Raw genomic sequence first — 16,982 nt, 5'->3', positions numbered from 1 at the left:
TCTTTTTTAAACTCCTCAACAGTTTTTATTTATGCTTCCTGCTTTTTCTTGGGACATTTCAGCAGTACTACTAACAGGAGTTTGTGTCTCTCTTTTTCTCTCCTGCAATGTATCAATTGTGTCTGTTGCTAAGATACCTAGGGGCTTGTCTTCTGCTCCCTCGGCTTCAACTTGTAGCAAATCATCGGAGTCAGTGCATATTTGAATTCTTGCTTTTGCTCCCATTACATCTCTTCCCAATACTACTGGTATTTTTTGTTCTTTAATAACTGCTACAGGAAAATATTCTTCCTTTCCTCTCCAGTTAATTTTTAGCCGTGCGAGTGGCACTCTTTTAGAATTTCCCCACACACCTTGCAAGGATATTTGCTTATCTGCAATCAGGTTTTTCTTATCAGCAAAATCCTCCCTGACCAGTGTTACTGAGGCTCCTGTGTCTAGAATGGCTAAAGTATCTCTCCCATTTATTTGTACCACCTCTCTCAGTTCAGTACCCTGAGCAACCTTATCTGTCTTTACCCCACATAAGTAGACTGTTTCTTCAGTGTTTATGGGTAAGGCAGTGTTCTTACTGGGGGTTTCATTTGTGTTTGCTGAGTTAGGGGAGTTTCTAGCATCTTCCTCACGCCGATCATCTGAGTCAGTTCTAGTGACCCTCCTTACATGCTCAAACGTTGTTTGCTTGGGTTGGTTCTTTAGACATTTGTAAGCCAAATGCCCTTTCAGACCACATACAAAACATCTTTTATTATTCCAGTATCCCTCTTGGTTTCTTTCTATATTTTTATCCTGACTTTTTATAATCTCACCTCTCTCATATGTTCCTGTCCTTTCTCCCTCTTGTCCTTTACTTGATTTAAACTCTGGTTTATAAGAATAGTCTTTCCTTTCACGGCAATCCCATCCTCCTCTATTAAGTGTTAATCTATCTGCCCATTCTGATGCTTGCTTGACATTCTCTGGAAGTTTATCTTTAAACAGAAGTCTGATCTCTGAAGGAAGTTGAAATAAAAACTGATCCAAAATCATTAAATCCCTTATTCCCTCTTTAGAGTTAGCTTTGGCAGATGAAATCCATTTATCAAAATAGTCTGTCAGTTTGGCACTCAAAGACTTAAATGACTACTCTTTCTGAGCCACTAGGCTTCTAAACTTCTTTCTGAAGTAATCAGCACCTAGCCTCAATCTGTCATATACTGCCTCTTTGTATTCAGCATAAACAACAGGTTTATCTGAGGGAAATGTGTTGTAGATCTCAGCCAATTCCCCTCTAATTAAGCTGGATAAATACTTCATATATTGTGTCTCTGGGATTTCCCAGTTCTGAGCAGATCTCTCAAAAGTGGACAGGAAAATTTGTGGATCTTCTCCTGACACATACACCATAAAATCTTTTGGGGTAACATGAGGTAAATCAGCTCTGGGTTCAGAGTTTCCCTCCTTTTTGTCCCCATTCTTAAGTCTCTCTCTTTCTAATTGTAATCTTTCTGCTTCCAAACTGGTGTGTCCTTCCATCTCCTGAACTCCCATTTCAGCTTTCCACTTTTCCCTCTCAAACTGTTTTTCTTCTATTTCAGCTTCCCTTTCAGCTTGCCTTTCCCTTTGTTTTTGTTCTATTTCTCGAGTTCTAAGTTCTGCTTCAATTTTCAATTTTTCCCTCAGAAACTCTAAATATTCTGGACTAGGGTTGTAGATTCCCTCAGAGTTCCTCTCCTCTGCAGTTCTACTTGGCTCCACACTGCTTTGTATTAGTATAACTCTCAGTTCTTCTGCACTTTTCCCCTCATGAGGTAAATTTAACTCTTTGCACTTCTGAATCAGAGCCTCCTTTTTCATCCCCATAAACTCTGCCATTTTTCTCTTTTACTTGTATTCCTGCTACAATTTTACTAAACTTCACCAGATTATGTTCTCTCTTATAAATCCTACTAGTTCTTCTGTGTCTTTCCTTTATAACAGTTCTATATTCCTCACAGGATTTAACTGAACACTCTGTCTCTTTGACTATCTGTCCCTTCAGAATGCCTTTCTCTCAGAATGTTCCTTCCTCCCAGGCTATTATATCCCACTTAAAATATTTTCTTCTCCTCAGGATGTTTGAGATCCCACCGCTATGCCTCCATTTGTTATGACTTTTACTTTGGGGAGGTAGATATTTCTTTTAATTTTTCCCTTCACACCCTCTGGGTAGTTAGCTGCCACCAGGAATATTAAATTCCAATATATTTTATTTAAGTTTTCCCTTTGGTAACGTGTTTAAGCGTCAGGCTCCTTCGTGGTTCTATGTGGCCCTGAGGATAGGAATGGGATATAACAATGGCAGCTACTCTGGGATATAACAAAACAAAATAAATGTTTATTCTTCAAGAAGCATATTGGTTTCATAAAAGTAGTTCTTAAAGTTACTACATTTAAACTCCTTCACACAGATCTCGTGTAAGGTTTCACACACAGTTAGCTTCTTTCTCTAGGCTCTATATTTCTCTCACAGAAAACTCCTCAGGCAGCACACAGCTATCCTCTCTAACGCTTATTCATAGATTATATTTCTCTCATAACCCAAGCTTATCTGGTAATTTCGTTGTCTGCTTCCACCATCCATCCCCACCCCCCACATAGACATAATGTCCTGATTGGCTGGTTCACTGCTGAGTGCTGATTGGTTTGTAAGAGCCTACCAGAGGTTGGGTATTTTTTTGATTATGACATGATTTGATCTTGTTTTCCAGACTGTCTTGGTATTGTCTCAGTATTTTCTTCATTTCACACCTGAGCAGGTGCACCTCCTGGGAAGGCAAGGTGAATCTTTGCAGGTCAGGGCAGTCTGTACAGAGATATTAACATTTTCTCATCTGCTCAGGCCAGCACTGAAATTCACAAGAAATCCAACATGGCATCACATTTTCCTCTGGTTCTTCCTGCAGGTTCCAGTGTCCAGTAGCCAGGATACTACCAACTGTCCCAGTTTTGAAATGGGGGATCTGAAGAAATTCCTAGCCGGAGGGGAATATGGAAAGCTGAAGGACTGTCCCCTTTTTGAAGGCAATTTTGTACAGGTGAGGCGCGGGGAAAGGGAGCTGTGAATACAACATGGCCAGTCCAACAGATTGAACAAAGCTGCCACATCGTGGCAGAGCAGACTTGGGGATTCTAAGAACATAAGAAGAGTCCTGCTGGATCAGCCATGAAGTTTTGCATCCTGTACTGAGGCTCTGATGCTGCCTCTGAGCATGTGTCTTCAGAGGCTTACTGCCTCTGTATATAGATCCATTGACAGGGGCCAAGCTGTCCCATAAATAGTGCTGTTTTTGCAGCAGTGGGGGGTAGGGTGTCATTTCAACTTTCTGCCTCAGGTCCTCAAAGGTTTCAGGACAGATTCTGTCCTGATTTGAAATTTATTCAAACCTTTTTCTTTCCTTGTCAAAAATAAATATTTCTCCTCCGACAGACAGTGTAGCTGGATTGGAGATAGAGAGGCCTAAATTCAAACTCCCATTCAGTCCCAAAGCTCAGCAGGGGTCCTTGGTCCAGTTACTTGAGAATGAGCTGGGGGGAATGTATGAGACATCTTGTCCTCCCTGAGACACTGGACTCAAATCCTGGGGTTCTACTGCAGACCAACATAGCTACTCGCCTAAAATTTGCCCTCTCTGGCTTTCGTAACGTCCTCTCTTCCCTGATCCATTTTTTCTCCTTGCAATTTATTTACATTCTGTATCCTGCTGCATACCAAAGGCTCGTGATATAGGTGGCTATTGGCTAATACATGCTCAAATCAAATGTCTCAATATATATATAGACACAACAGAACATTTCATCGTCTATTTTTTAAAAAAAAACTACAAGTGAAAAACAAATTACAAATTATACTGGGAAGATATTTTGGTGGGGCAAAACAAAAGACTCTCTGAACCAACACAACCAACTGCTGTTTTTAGCTATGGAGCAGTTGTAGCTCATGACACAGGACTAAGTCACAGGAGCTGCCTTGTGTAACAGTCAGACATGAGCTGTGGGTTGCATACTCACCTTGCCCATTTCATATCAGAATTGCAGTAGGCATGGAGAAGAGGTTTCCTCCTCCCTTGTACTCTCACTCATGCTGTCTTCCTGACTTGAGATAGCTCTGTGGTGGGGAGCTCAGTCAGTTCTATGCCACTTGGCTTTTATTTAGCTGGATGAGTAAGCAAATTCCCAGTATTAGAAATTTAGACTCGCAGTGTGTTTTCCAGCCTAGTAACAGTCATGTGATTGTTATCCTAAGAGTGATGGCCATTATTCTCCTGTAGGAGCCATTCAAAGTGATTCTCTTTTTCCAGGTCACCAAATTTGGGGAGTTAGCCAACAGGGTCACCATGGGCATTGTTGCCAGCAGTCCAAGCTTGAAGCTGCCTGACCTTATGTTGCTGGCACGGCCAGTGGAGAACCAACTAGAGGAATGTGCAGGCAAGCACAAAAAACCCAATTCTGTCCCTCAAGAAGAACTGCAACTAATTGCGTGAGTTCCCATCACATCTTTGCACAATGATATTTTTCTCTCAAGGGGGTTAGGTTGCCAATCTTCAAGTGGAGCCTGAAGATCTCTTGCAATGACAACCGATCTCCAGACATCTAAGACCACTTCTCCAGGAGAGAATGGATGCTTTGGAGGGTGGACTATATGGCATTATACCCTGCTGAGGTGCCAAACCTGCCCTACCCAGGCTGTACTTCCAAAAGTCCAGGGATTTCCCAAATTGAACATGGCAACCCTACATGCAGGGAGTTTGATGCTAGCTGGAAGTCTTGTTTCTGAATGTGTTTTCCTTACCCTCAAAGAGGGGTGTTGGCTGTGATTATTCAGTGGTAGAGAAACATATGCTCCGAGGGATTCCCTAGATTTTGTTTTCAATATACATAAAACCAATCCCAGCTAAGGAGATCTCAGGATCTTCCATGGTATCTTTGCTCACTGAGAAGGCCGTCATTATCAGAGTGATGAGGAAGTGGTGGGTTGTTCCAGGGGGTGATTCAGCAAAAATCGGCTCCATTGCGACCCGTTGCTTCTGTGTCTCACCAGGAATGACAACATTACCAACACAAAGTGAAAGCTTTCTGGAGCATGAGCTTTAGGGAACCTGGTAATGCTATTCTAAACAAAGATTCTGGTTTAGAATCCATTTGGCAGGAAGACCCCTGATGTAGAATGTTATTGATTGATTGATTGATTTATATTCCGCCTTTCTCGCTGAAACTCAAGGCGGATTACATAGTGTGAAATTAGTACAATTAGTGGCAAGGACAAGGGCAGTCATTTCCATAGTGTCAAGAACATTTCCAGAAACAATGTCATGGGGTAAAAGAATATGTTTACAAAGATATGGTATTAGCAAGGATCCAGTATGGGGTTGAGGAATTGCTGAAACAGAACATAATCAATCTAGGACTTACACTGAGCAACATAAAGCACAGGTAGGATATTTAAAGCAACAGATAATATGTAAGGCAACATAATGGTGAAATCTATGGTTTCTAACTCATTAGCGAAACATTTGGGATCCCTTTCCTACAATACCACCCTCTTAGTTGAGAAAAAAGGACCTTTTGAATAATTCAGTTTTGCATTGTTTGCGGAAAGCTCAGGCAGGCCGTTCCATAGGGTAGGGGACACCACAGAGAAAGCCCAAGTATGGGCTGCTGTTGATTTCGCCCATGTACAAGCTGGCACCTGCAAGAGACCCTGTTCAGATTAGCAAAGCTCTCATGGGGGGACATAGGGAGAGAGGCGGTCATGTAGGTATGCTGGACCAAGGCTGTGAAGGGCTTTGTATGTAATAACCTATACCTTGAACTGAGCATGGTAACTGGTAGGTAGCCAATGGACTGACTGTAGGATAGGAGTGATGTTCAAGCTCCTGCTCACTCCTGATAATAGTTGAGCCACAGCATTTTGCACCAATTGGAGCCTCCTAGTTACATGGAAAGAAACAAACCCTAAGTAATTTAAACTCCTATGCTTGAAGAGCATTGCAAACCAGAGTTAGATCAAAGAAGACTCCCCAAACCAGAAACTGGATGTGTGAAAGGAGGGCCAGCTTGAGCCCAAAATTAACCAGGTTCACATTCCAGTTTGCTAATGAAGCCTGAATACTGCCACATGCACCACCTAAGAACCCTTCTTTGGGAAGATATCTATTTAAAAATAGTTTGCTTGATTGAAATTCACAGGATTAATTAGCTAAGATTCCTGAGTGACCAATCTGACAAAAGTGTCTTCTAGAAGGACCTCTGGCTTTGGTGTTTCCAGGGGTGGGGTGGGGGGTATGCTACAAATTAGGAGAATCTGCTGTGAATACTTTGTATTCTGGTGGATATTGGTTGATCCGTAAATGTAAGAGGTGTGTTTTTAATCATTCTTAGAAGCTACGCTAAAATATATGGGAGATGATCTTTGAGGCATACTGCGTCTAGGCCATGTAAGGCTTTTTCGATCATCAGCAGCACTGGATTAATCTATAAGGGCAATAGGGAATGCTATCTACTAGGCATAATAGACAACATAGTCACAGATTGAGTCTGGGTAATAGGAGAGGGGTTTGCTTTTTGTGATCTCCTGATTCACATGCACACATATCTCCTATCCAACAGGCTCCATCCACTGAAGTTTGTCCGGATCTTCATCCATGATGCGAGACGATATCAGTTCAAAGTTAGCCTGGCCAGCGGCCGCACGTTCTATCTGCAGCTTCAGGCTCCTCCTCAAAAACTGGACTGTATCTTTTGGCAGTGGGTACGGCTGTTCTACCTTCTGCGCTTTTACCACACTGATGTTCCATCACCTACCAGCAGGGTTTACTAAGAAACCCGCATTGCACTATGCCCCGGAATGGGTCATAGGTGAGCTGCCGTATTCTGGAGACTCCATCCTTGTACCTGATTGGCTGTCATAAGAACTTTAAAGAATGCCAACCTTCTGAGTTGCGAGATGGGGAGTGAGCGAGCAAAAGGGACCTTGGGGCTTTGACTATCTGAGTGCAGAGAGAACAATGAGCCAGGGAATGGATGGTAGGCCTTCTAGGAAAACAGAGGAAGAAAGAGAGACATGCAGCCCAATCAGCCACACGTTCCAGTGAAGTCGGCAATGTGCATAGTGAGGCCTAGATTCTGGTTGTTTCCAGAATGCCTCAGAATGCCTAAAACTGACCACTTTCTATATGTCCGTGCCTCATTCCATGGGAGAAAACATGAGGGGGCAGTGCAGGTGAGGGAGGCTTCAGGAAATTAAGGACCTCCTAATCCATCCTTAAGATTTTTTTACTTGTAAACATAATTTCAGGAGAACATAAATTTATATACATAATATAAATAACATAAAAAATATAATCTTCACATTGTTTGTTCAATTTAACTTCATTTAAATCAATCCTTTTAACATCTTCATAATTTTTTTTGTCCACATTTCTAAATTTTATAGTGTAGAATAACTTCTTGCAGTATTGCTAACAAACAATTTATCGCTTAGGCAACCTTAAATTAAGAAATAACAGTATAAATTATTAAAAAGACAATGTGAGTTGTTAAATTAAACTTAATGATCAGTTTGTTTCAACTTGAGTACTGAGTCTACAATTTTACTTTATAGAAATAACTATTAAGTATGTAAATACCCTCTTATCCCTTCTCTTATAACTCTAGTTCCCCTTCCCTTTCCCCCTCCCCCTTTCTTGAGTATTTGTTGTGTATATATATAAATTATCCTTACAATAGTCTGATTTGTTCTGAAATATATTATAATTGTGCTTAAGTTTCCCCCCTCCCTTATCGTCCTCTGTAACCCAATTGATTTAAATCTAGTAATACAATATCACCCCTTGTATTACTCCCCCTAATTAAAATATTAATATAATTATTAACACCCCCTCTGTTAAATAATAACATTTTGTTCTGGTCTGAAGGATTTAGACTCAGATAACTATTGAGTATGTAAATACTCTCTTATCCCTTCTCTTATAACTCTAATTCCCCTTCCCTTTCCCCCTCCCCCTTTCTTGAGTATTTAATGTATATATATAAATGTATACTTACACTGGTCTAATTTGTTCTGAAATTATATTATAATTATAATATATTTAATATAATTTAATATAATTATTATAATATATATATATATATATATATTATAAATATATTATAAATAATATTATTTATAATATTATAATATTATAAATAAACAATTTATCGCTTAGGAAACCTTAAATTAAAAAATAACAGTATAAATTATTAAAAAGACTCTTATAACTCTAATTCCCCTTCCCTTTCCCCTTCCCTCTTTCTTGAGTACTTGTTGTGTATATATATAAATTATCCTTACAGTAGTCTGATTAGTTCTGAAATATATTATAATTGTGCATAAGTTTCCCCCCTCCCTTATCCTCCCCTGTAACCCAATTGATTTAAATCTAGTAATACAATATCACCCCTGGTATTACTCCCCCTAATTAAAAGATTAATATAATTATTAACACCCCCTCTGTTGATTAATAAAGTTTTGTTCTGGTCTAAAGGATTTAGACTCAGATAATTAATTTTTTGAATTTATACTAATAAATATCTATAAAAGAACGAGTTCACTATCCTCTCTTACTATATAACCCAGTTAATTATAGCCTTATATTGTTATATTGCTTCCTGAGTCTTTTTTTTTTTAATTATTGGATGGGTCATTATACAAATATAAAAACATACAGTTAACTTTCCATCATATTGTAATACCCCCCACCCTTTCCCCACCCTTTTCTGTTGACTTCCGACAGTTTTCCATTCTCTTTATTACCTCTTAAATAAAACCTTAACCAAGCTAAAATATATATAATATAATAATACCTATCTAATGATAAATACCATTATCTAACATTCCATATCCTTTAGTGCTATCTATCCATAATATCCAATAACCTACAATATAATATGTCCCCTATATTAATAGCTATATACTACATTCTAAGAATGGGTCATAGTAATATATTTTATACCATTGCATATCTTTAGATAGCACTATTACATATATCTATCATATCTATAATGTTCAAGATTATTAATATCCTTTATATTTTTATCCAATGCATGACGTTATAACCTAGTAAATTATAACATATTGTACCTACATATATCAATAAAATGGTATATTATCACAAACTAGATTTTTTACCTCTAATATAATATAATGGTTACTACCTCTATATTAATTCAAAGTAACAGAACGCTATCCTCCCCTCAGAAAGTATCCAAAGATCACACCTTCCCTTTAATGTCCCACTTTTTTTCTATGTAATTCTTGAATTTCTCCCAACTTGTTACATACTCTTCCATATCTTCCTCTTGAAGTTTCCTTGTTAGTTTATCCATTTCAGCCAAGCTCAATGTTTTTAAAATCCAATCTTCCACCGATGGTATCTCTTTTGTCTTCCACAGCTGTGCATAAATTATCCTAGCCGCCGTAGTCATATAAAATACCATTATTCTGTCCATTTTGTCAAAGTCTTCTAGGTTCATACGTAACAATAACAATTCTGGGTTTCTAACAACTTTTTTCTTCAATATCTCTGACATAGCGTCTACTATTTCCCCCCAGAAATGCTTAGCTTTTTCACATGTCCACCACATATGATAAAAAGAACCCTCATGCTTTCCACATTTCCAACATTTATCTGACATCTGACTATTTCCATTGGCTAGCTTTTTTGGCATGAGATACCAGCTAAAAATCATTTTAAACACATTTTCTCTTATCGTGGTACATGTTGATATCTTTATAGTATTTTTCCACAATTTCTCCCAAGCATCCATCAATATATCTTTATTACAATTTATTGCCCACTTTACCATTTGAACTTTAACTGTCTCATCTTCTGTAAACCATTTCAACAAAATCTTATACACTTTAGATATCACTTCCCCCCCCTTTGCAGTAGACATTGTTCCAATTCTGAATTTTCCACTCTAAACCCTACTTTCCTCTGATCTGTGTCATACAAATCTTTTATCTGCATATATTGCAACCACCCATATCGAAATGGCAATTCATCATTATTTTTAATACTGTATAAATTCTGATCCACTCTAAGAATGTTCTGATATGTCATTCACTCCGCTCCTTCATAGTCAGTTTTTGGATTCACAACCTCTACAGGTACAATCCTCATTGGTGTTCTTTCATTCAAATATCGCTTGTATTTAGTCCATACTGCAAATAGACTCCGCCTCACAAAGAGATGCAAAAACATCGCATCAGCCTTATTCTTTCCATACCATAAATATGCATGCCATCCAAAGGTTTTATTGTACCCTTCCAATATCAATAATTTTGATTTTCTAACAACAGCCAATCCCTCACCCAAACTAAGCATATGGCTTCATGATATAGTTTCAAATCTGGTAATTGGAGTCCTCCTCTTTCCTTTGCATCATATAACACCTTCATCTTCACTCTAGGCTTTTTTCCTGCCCACACAAAGGTTAATATTTTTCTTTGCCATTTTTCAAATTGCTTATCATCTATCACAATTGGAATTGTCTGCATTAAAAACATTATTCTTGGTAACACATTAATCTTAATTGCAGCAATACGACCCAACCACGATAGATTTAACTTATTCCACACCATCACGTCTCTGTCTATTTGGTGCCAAAGCTTATCATAATTGTTTTTAAATAGATCAATATGTTTTGCAGTCAACTCAATACCTAAATATCTTAATTTATGAACCACTTCACAGTCCGTTATCTTCATTAACTCTTGTTGTTCTTGCTTAGACATATTCTTACAAAGCAGTTTAGATTTCTTCCTATTTATATAAAATCCTGCCAAATCTCCAAACTCTTTTATCTTCTCCATTAACCTTGGCATATTTTGTAGAGGGCCCTCCACTATCACCATCACATCGTCTGCAAAGGCCCTCACCTTGTATGTATATCCTTTAATCTTCAAACCTTTAATTTCATCGTCTTCTCATATTTGTCTAAGTAAAATTTCGAACACCATCACGAATAACTGTGGAGAGAGTGGACATCCTTATCTTGTTCCCTTTCTTATGTCCAGCTTTTTTGTTATTTCTCGGTTGACAACTATGGCTGCAGATTGATTCTTATATATCGCCTTAACTGCTTGAATAAACATCTTACCCATCTGTACTTTTCCCATCATTGCAAACATAAAATCCCAGTTCAAATTGTCAAACGCTTTTTCAGCATCCACAAAGAAGAAACCAACTTGTTTTCCTGGATTTTTATCATAATATTCTATCGCATTCAATACTGTCGTCAGGTTGTCTTTTATCTGCCTATCTCGTAGAAAGCCTGCCTGCTCCTCCCCTACAAACTCCACCATCCAGTTTCCCATTTATATTATTGGACTTAACTAATTAAGTAAAATAAAATAGAAAAGACGGAGCTGAGAAAGAGAGCCGATTCATGGGGTCCCAAGGCGAGTCCAATGGCGGGGGAAAAGGACAAAGAGTGGCAGGCAGCGATTGAAAGTTTAGACAAAAAAATAACAGAAGGCAATAAGGAAACAAATGAGACTATACAAAAAACACAAGAAATGGCCCAGGAATTACAGAAGCAAGTGAAAGACTCTCAATTGAATTGAAATAATTGTGGAATTTTTAAGTAAAGAGCAGGAAGAAGTGGCTGCCAACCTAGACATTGCCTACCGAGTTAATTCCATGTATGCAGAGCAAAAAAAACTTGCCAAGAGATGTTATTGTCCAGTTAACCATCAAGAGAATGAGGGAGGAGACTATCAGAAAGCATTATGAATCCCCATTGGTACTTGAAGGGAAGCGTGTTCGAATTATGAAGGAGTTACAGAGAACGGTCTTGCAAGACCGAAAAAAATACAGAGACCTGACTCAAAAATTAAAAACAATGAACATAAGATACAGATGGGAAATTCCAGAAGGGTTGAGCTTTGAGTTTCAATCAGTGAGGCGAGTCATCAAATCAAGACATGCAATGGATGTGTTTTTGACAGAATTTGAAAAGGACTTACCAAAATCAACTAGGCTGTAACTATGGAATACAAATTAATATCATGGAATGTAAATGGACTTAACTCACCTTCAAAGAGCAAAGCAATATTTCATTGGTTGTCCAAACAAAAATGTAATGTGATTTGTCTACAAGAAACCCATATAAGAGAACAGGATGTAAAATATTTACAGAATAAAAAATTAGGGAAGCAATTTGTGGCAACAACTAAGCAAAAGAAAAGAGGGATTGTGTTATATATTAAAGAAGAATTGCAACCGAAATATCGCTTCCTGACTCTTGATATTGATGAGAGTTCAAAATTCAGATAGGAATATGTAATTTTTGAAGAGATGAGGCCTTAACATATGAATAAAAGTCTTTTACTTTGTTCAGAAAATTTCTTCTCATTGATATTTATTTTCTGTTTCCATACCATAGCTACCAGATGTTATAATATACCATGTTATCACGTGGAACCTTGTTGCGATAAATGCTGCATATCTTAACAAAAATAATTCTGGTGAACTTTCACTGCTTCTATTCCATTGGAGAGCATTATAAACACCATCTCCAAACATTTCACTGCTCTAATGTAGTACGATATCATGAGGTTCAGTACAGTATAAACAGTGGTTACTAATACCTCGATACGTCCTTCCCAATCAAGCTGTGGAGAAATGTCATTGGTGAAGCGTTTTTGTGGTATTTTCTCTTAAGCTAAGGGTAGGCCAAAAGATAATACATTCCAAATTCTATTATCTTTCTCATACCCTAAAGAGCATCTTGACCTGGACAGCCCAGGCAAGCCCGATTGCATCACATCTCATAAGCTATGCAGGTTCAGCCCTGGTTAATATTTGAATGGGAGATCTCCAAAGCAGGCCAAGGTTGTTATGCAGAGGCAGGCAATGGCCAACCATCTCTGTAAGTGTCTTGGCTTGAAAGCCCCAGCAGAGGTTGCCATAAGTCATCTGTGACTTGATGGCACACTCTATCACCATTCTATAGAGCATTGCCATTTCTGTATATATTCTGACCTGATCCCCAAACACAATAAGCTGTAGAAGTTATGCAGAGAACCATCACCCTTTGAAGGGACTCAAAACCCTACCAGAACTGGTAAATATCATCCCATCCCAATTACTCTCTCCCTCTTTTTTCTCTGTTTTCTAGCTAGCCTTCTGCCTGTATTACGTGTGTTCTATGCTTACTTGTCTTTTATTCCTCTTAAAATAAAGAAGCCTTTCCAGTTGTACATCCACCTGTTTATTTGAGAGTTCTCTAAGAAAATAATCCTGGTATACATCGGTAGAGATTTCAGAGTTACCCTCTCTTGCTTCGTTACCTTTAATGTTAATTCCCCCAACTCACAAGGAGATCCTTCATTAGGGCAACACTGGAAATTGGTAAGTGTAGGAGGAAGGTGCTTCCGGGGAAATTTTGCTTTTGGACCCATTGCCATCGCTGAGACTTTATCAATGTTGCATGTGTCTAGCATATTTTTCCTGTGAGATGGGCATCAAATGGAGGATGAGAGAGTATAGTTGTTTGTTCTAGCATAAGAGGCTTGCCCTTGGCGAGTCTGAACTGTGCGAAAGTAGGATATAAATCTTTACAATGAAGGAATAAACAAATTAATAATTTGCCAATTTATGACCTTTCACTTCCCCAAGGAGATACAAGACTTATTTTTGAGCAGTTTATACACAGTATTTTTTTTTATATATCCACACATTCTCTCCCAAAGAGAACAGTTTTCCCCCATGAGATAATTTCAGGCATCAGGACTATGATAAAAGGACTATGGGTCAGGAAGCAATTGCTTGTCATACCATTTTCTCCTGAATGTTTTTAACAGAGAAGGACTAAACTTACTCACAGATGAGCATGGCAAGAACACTTGGAGAGAGTGGTTTCTATCTATAAAAATGCAAGTATGGAGGAAAATTAATTTCATTGACTCTTTTTGCTTTCAAGTAACAGGGCAATTATGTATTTATTTGATTGTGAATACAAACAACCCCCGGGGAATAATGAAAATCTGATAGAAAATGACTTTTAGAGGGATGTAAAAACAGAACTGTGTGAGGTGGAAAACAAAGAATGGTTATGATGCAAAGCAAGGCAATAGTATGTATACAACTGCCCCCAGACTCTAGATGGAAAGGCACGTTAGTAAGTACCTAGGGATGCTTGTGTGTGTAAGGAAGATTGTATGTGTAGTCCTCAATACACATGCAGGCTGTTCTTGCTCAACACATCTGAATGTGCACGGCACACATGAATACCGCTTTCACGGGAGTTCCCTTTGTATGACTGCATCTGCAAGTGATTTCAGAGGGCAAGGTGCCAATTTAGCTCTGTTTGCACTGCAAGAACAAGAAATATAAGCTGCTTGAACTTGCTATTTTGCATTTATTGAAGGTGTGAGAAAGTGTCAAGATCTGCATTTCAACAAATGGATGTAGGGGAACTGGCATTCTTTTAGCAGTTGAGGAGGAACTGATAGTGAAAGCGTGAATGTATTCACACAGAGCAAATTGAAGTGTGACTGTGTGAGTGAGTACATGTAAAGTGAAATGAGGTTCACTTGAACATCCTTAGGTACTTAGTAAAGTGTATTTTCACCCTTTGTGCAGAGAGATTTCACATTTCAGTGGCATGCAGCTTTTATCTCCAGATAAAAGGATCTCTGTCAAAAAGAAAGTGTGTTCCATGCATCCCAGAAGGCACTACTGATAAGCAAATGGTCTAAGAATATATGACAGCTTCAGGAAAAAAAAGTTATCTTTGTAAATTAGAACATCCTTCTCACCCTGGGAACCATATCAATATTTTCAACCAAGCTGTTGCAAAATAAGCCTGTAATCTGGCTGTAACAACTCCCAGCTAAAGGCTGATAACCACCTTATGAGGAAAACAGAAATCAAGTAAAACAAAAATTATTTCAAAATTCCAGAATTTATACCCAATCCAATCGTAATTCTTGGGATATGAAAGGGAGATGAGACACAGTTGTTTCTTGAATGGCTATATGCCCATGCATAAACTAGAAGACTCTAGACAGAAGTGAATTTTATGAATCAATTTCATATATGAATCAGTTTTATTCCTTCTTTCACTGGGGATTTACTGAAGCCCACAAAAGCAATTTTCATTTCTGCTATTTCTCTAGTCTCATACTTCCAGCTGTACATCAATCATGTTTTTCTCCCTTTGTATACATACTTACACAATATTCACAACAGTGGCAACATCTTTTAATAATAGCCTTTTCTCTATGTTTTCAGTGCCCCCCCCCCGCTGTTTAACAGTAACTTTTCCTTATGTTTTCAGTGATGGACAACCGTATATATGTTGGTGAGTTTGTCCTCATGGGCTTAACAAAAGTCCCTGGGCTGCAAGATGTCCTCTTCTTTCTCTTCTTGATGCTGTATTTGACCATCATACTAGGAAACACGACTATTTTGCTGATAACACTGATTGAACCATGGCTCCATTCACCAATGTACTTCTTTCTTGGAAACCTCACCTGCTTAGATATCTGTTACTCCACAGTCACTGTGCCAAAGATGCTGGCTAGCTTCCTCGGGGAGCGTCAGAGAATTTCATTGATTGGTTGTCTATCTCAGCTTCATTTTTTCCATTTCCTAGGGAAAAGTGAAGGTTTATTGCTAGGTGTCATGGCATATGACCGCTATGTGGCCATATGTAATCCACTGTGTTACACCATCATCATGAACAAGAAGGCCTGCATTTTTTTGGCAATGGCCAGCTGGACTACTGGGTTCTTCCATGCTCTAATGCACACCATTATGACTTCCAAGCTGTATTTCTGTGACCCTAACTTAATCCAACATTTCTTCTGTGACATCAAGCCCCTCCTGAGGTTGGCTTGCTGTAGCACTGCCCTCAACCTCAGACTTCTCAATATTGTTACAGGCCTAATTATTGTTCTTCTTTTTTTCTTACATTTCTCTCCTACATCTATATCATCTCTGTCCTCTTCTTGAAAATAAAATCCAAGGAAAGCAGAGGTAAAGCTTTCCCCACTTGTGCCTCACATCTCACAGTTGTAACACTTTTCTATATTGGGGCCATCTTGACGTATATTCCTCCCTCTTCTGGAGAATCCCTGGAACAGGAAATGATGGTCACTCTTATGTACACTGTGGTTACTCCAGCTCTGAATCCCCTGATTTACACCCTAAGGAACCGAGAGGTGAAAACTGCTACTGAAGGATTATCTCCTCCTATACTATCCAGGACACCAGTTAAGATCTGCCTCTCAAGTCCTGGTTTCTGTACCCCTGCAGTCAGAAGTAAGGTGACAAAAGACAGGACATTTTCAGTAGTGGCACCTCTCCTGGGAATGCCCTCCCCCATTGAGGCTCACTTGGCATCAGACTTTTAGGCATCAGACGAAAACACATCTTTTTACTTAGGATTTTAATTAGGGGGTTATGATATTAACTTTTTAATAGTCTGTCGGGTTTTGTATGGATAGTTTTTATGCTCCTTATGACCAGTGGCTTGTTTTTAATATTGTGGTGTTTTTAATTGTAAACCATCTTGAACAGAGCTCTGAAGAAATGACATAGAAATATAAATAGAAAGTGGCATAGAAATAACCTAAGCAAATAAGATCAAACACTGGACTAAGTCATGAAGTAGTAGACACAGGACACAGAGAACATTATCACATGGACAAAAGATCCAGTAATAACAGTGGATCCAATAAGGCAGAAGAAGGGAAGACAAAATGCTGATAATACAGTGAGAAATAGAACATTTATCTTATCGTTACACAAAAGAAGAGGCTCTATAGGTTTTGCACATAGCTTGACCAGGAGATTTATTTATTTATTTATATTTCAATTTATATACCACCCAGTTTTGAATCAGCTTATATAGTTTAAAATCAATACAGTTTATACAGTTTAAAATCAATTAAAACAAGAAAACAACAATAC

The 16,982-nt window shown here is 38.4% G+C and overlaps 1 protein-coding gene and 1 pseudogene across 1 annotated transcript; both read left to right on the top strand.

Moving 5' to 3' along the window:
• The first annotated feature begins 2,972 nt into the window (after positions 1–2,972).
• On the top strand, positions 2,973–6,838 carry LOC129339232 (Golgi-associated RAB2 interactor protein 5A-like). The gene is made up of 3 exons (XM_054993825.1): positions 2,973–3,056; positions 4,320–4,498; positions 6,628–6,838. The coding sequence occupies exons 1-3, from the start codon at positions 2,973–2,975 to the stop codon at positions 6,836–6,838; spliced, it is 474 nt and encodes a 157-aa protein (XP_054849800.1).
• An 8,509-nt stretch (positions 6,839–15,347) lies between these two features.
• On the top strand, positions 15,348–16,423 carry LOC129339231 (olfactory receptor 12D2-like; annotated as a pseudogene).
• Positions 16,424–16,982: the final 559 nt, after the last annotated feature.

The sequence above is a fragment of the Eublepharis macularius genome, chromosome 12 (assembly GCF_028583425.1).
Source record: "Eublepharis macularius isolate TG4126 chromosome 12, MPM_Emac_v1.0, whole genome shotgun sequence".
Classification (NCBI taxonomy): Eukaryota; Metazoa; Chordata; class Lepidosauria; order Squamata; family Eublepharidae; genus Eublepharis; species Eublepharis macularius.
Note: the sequence above shows the minus strand (reverse complement) of the source record. Positions and strands in the feature narration are given on the sequence as shown.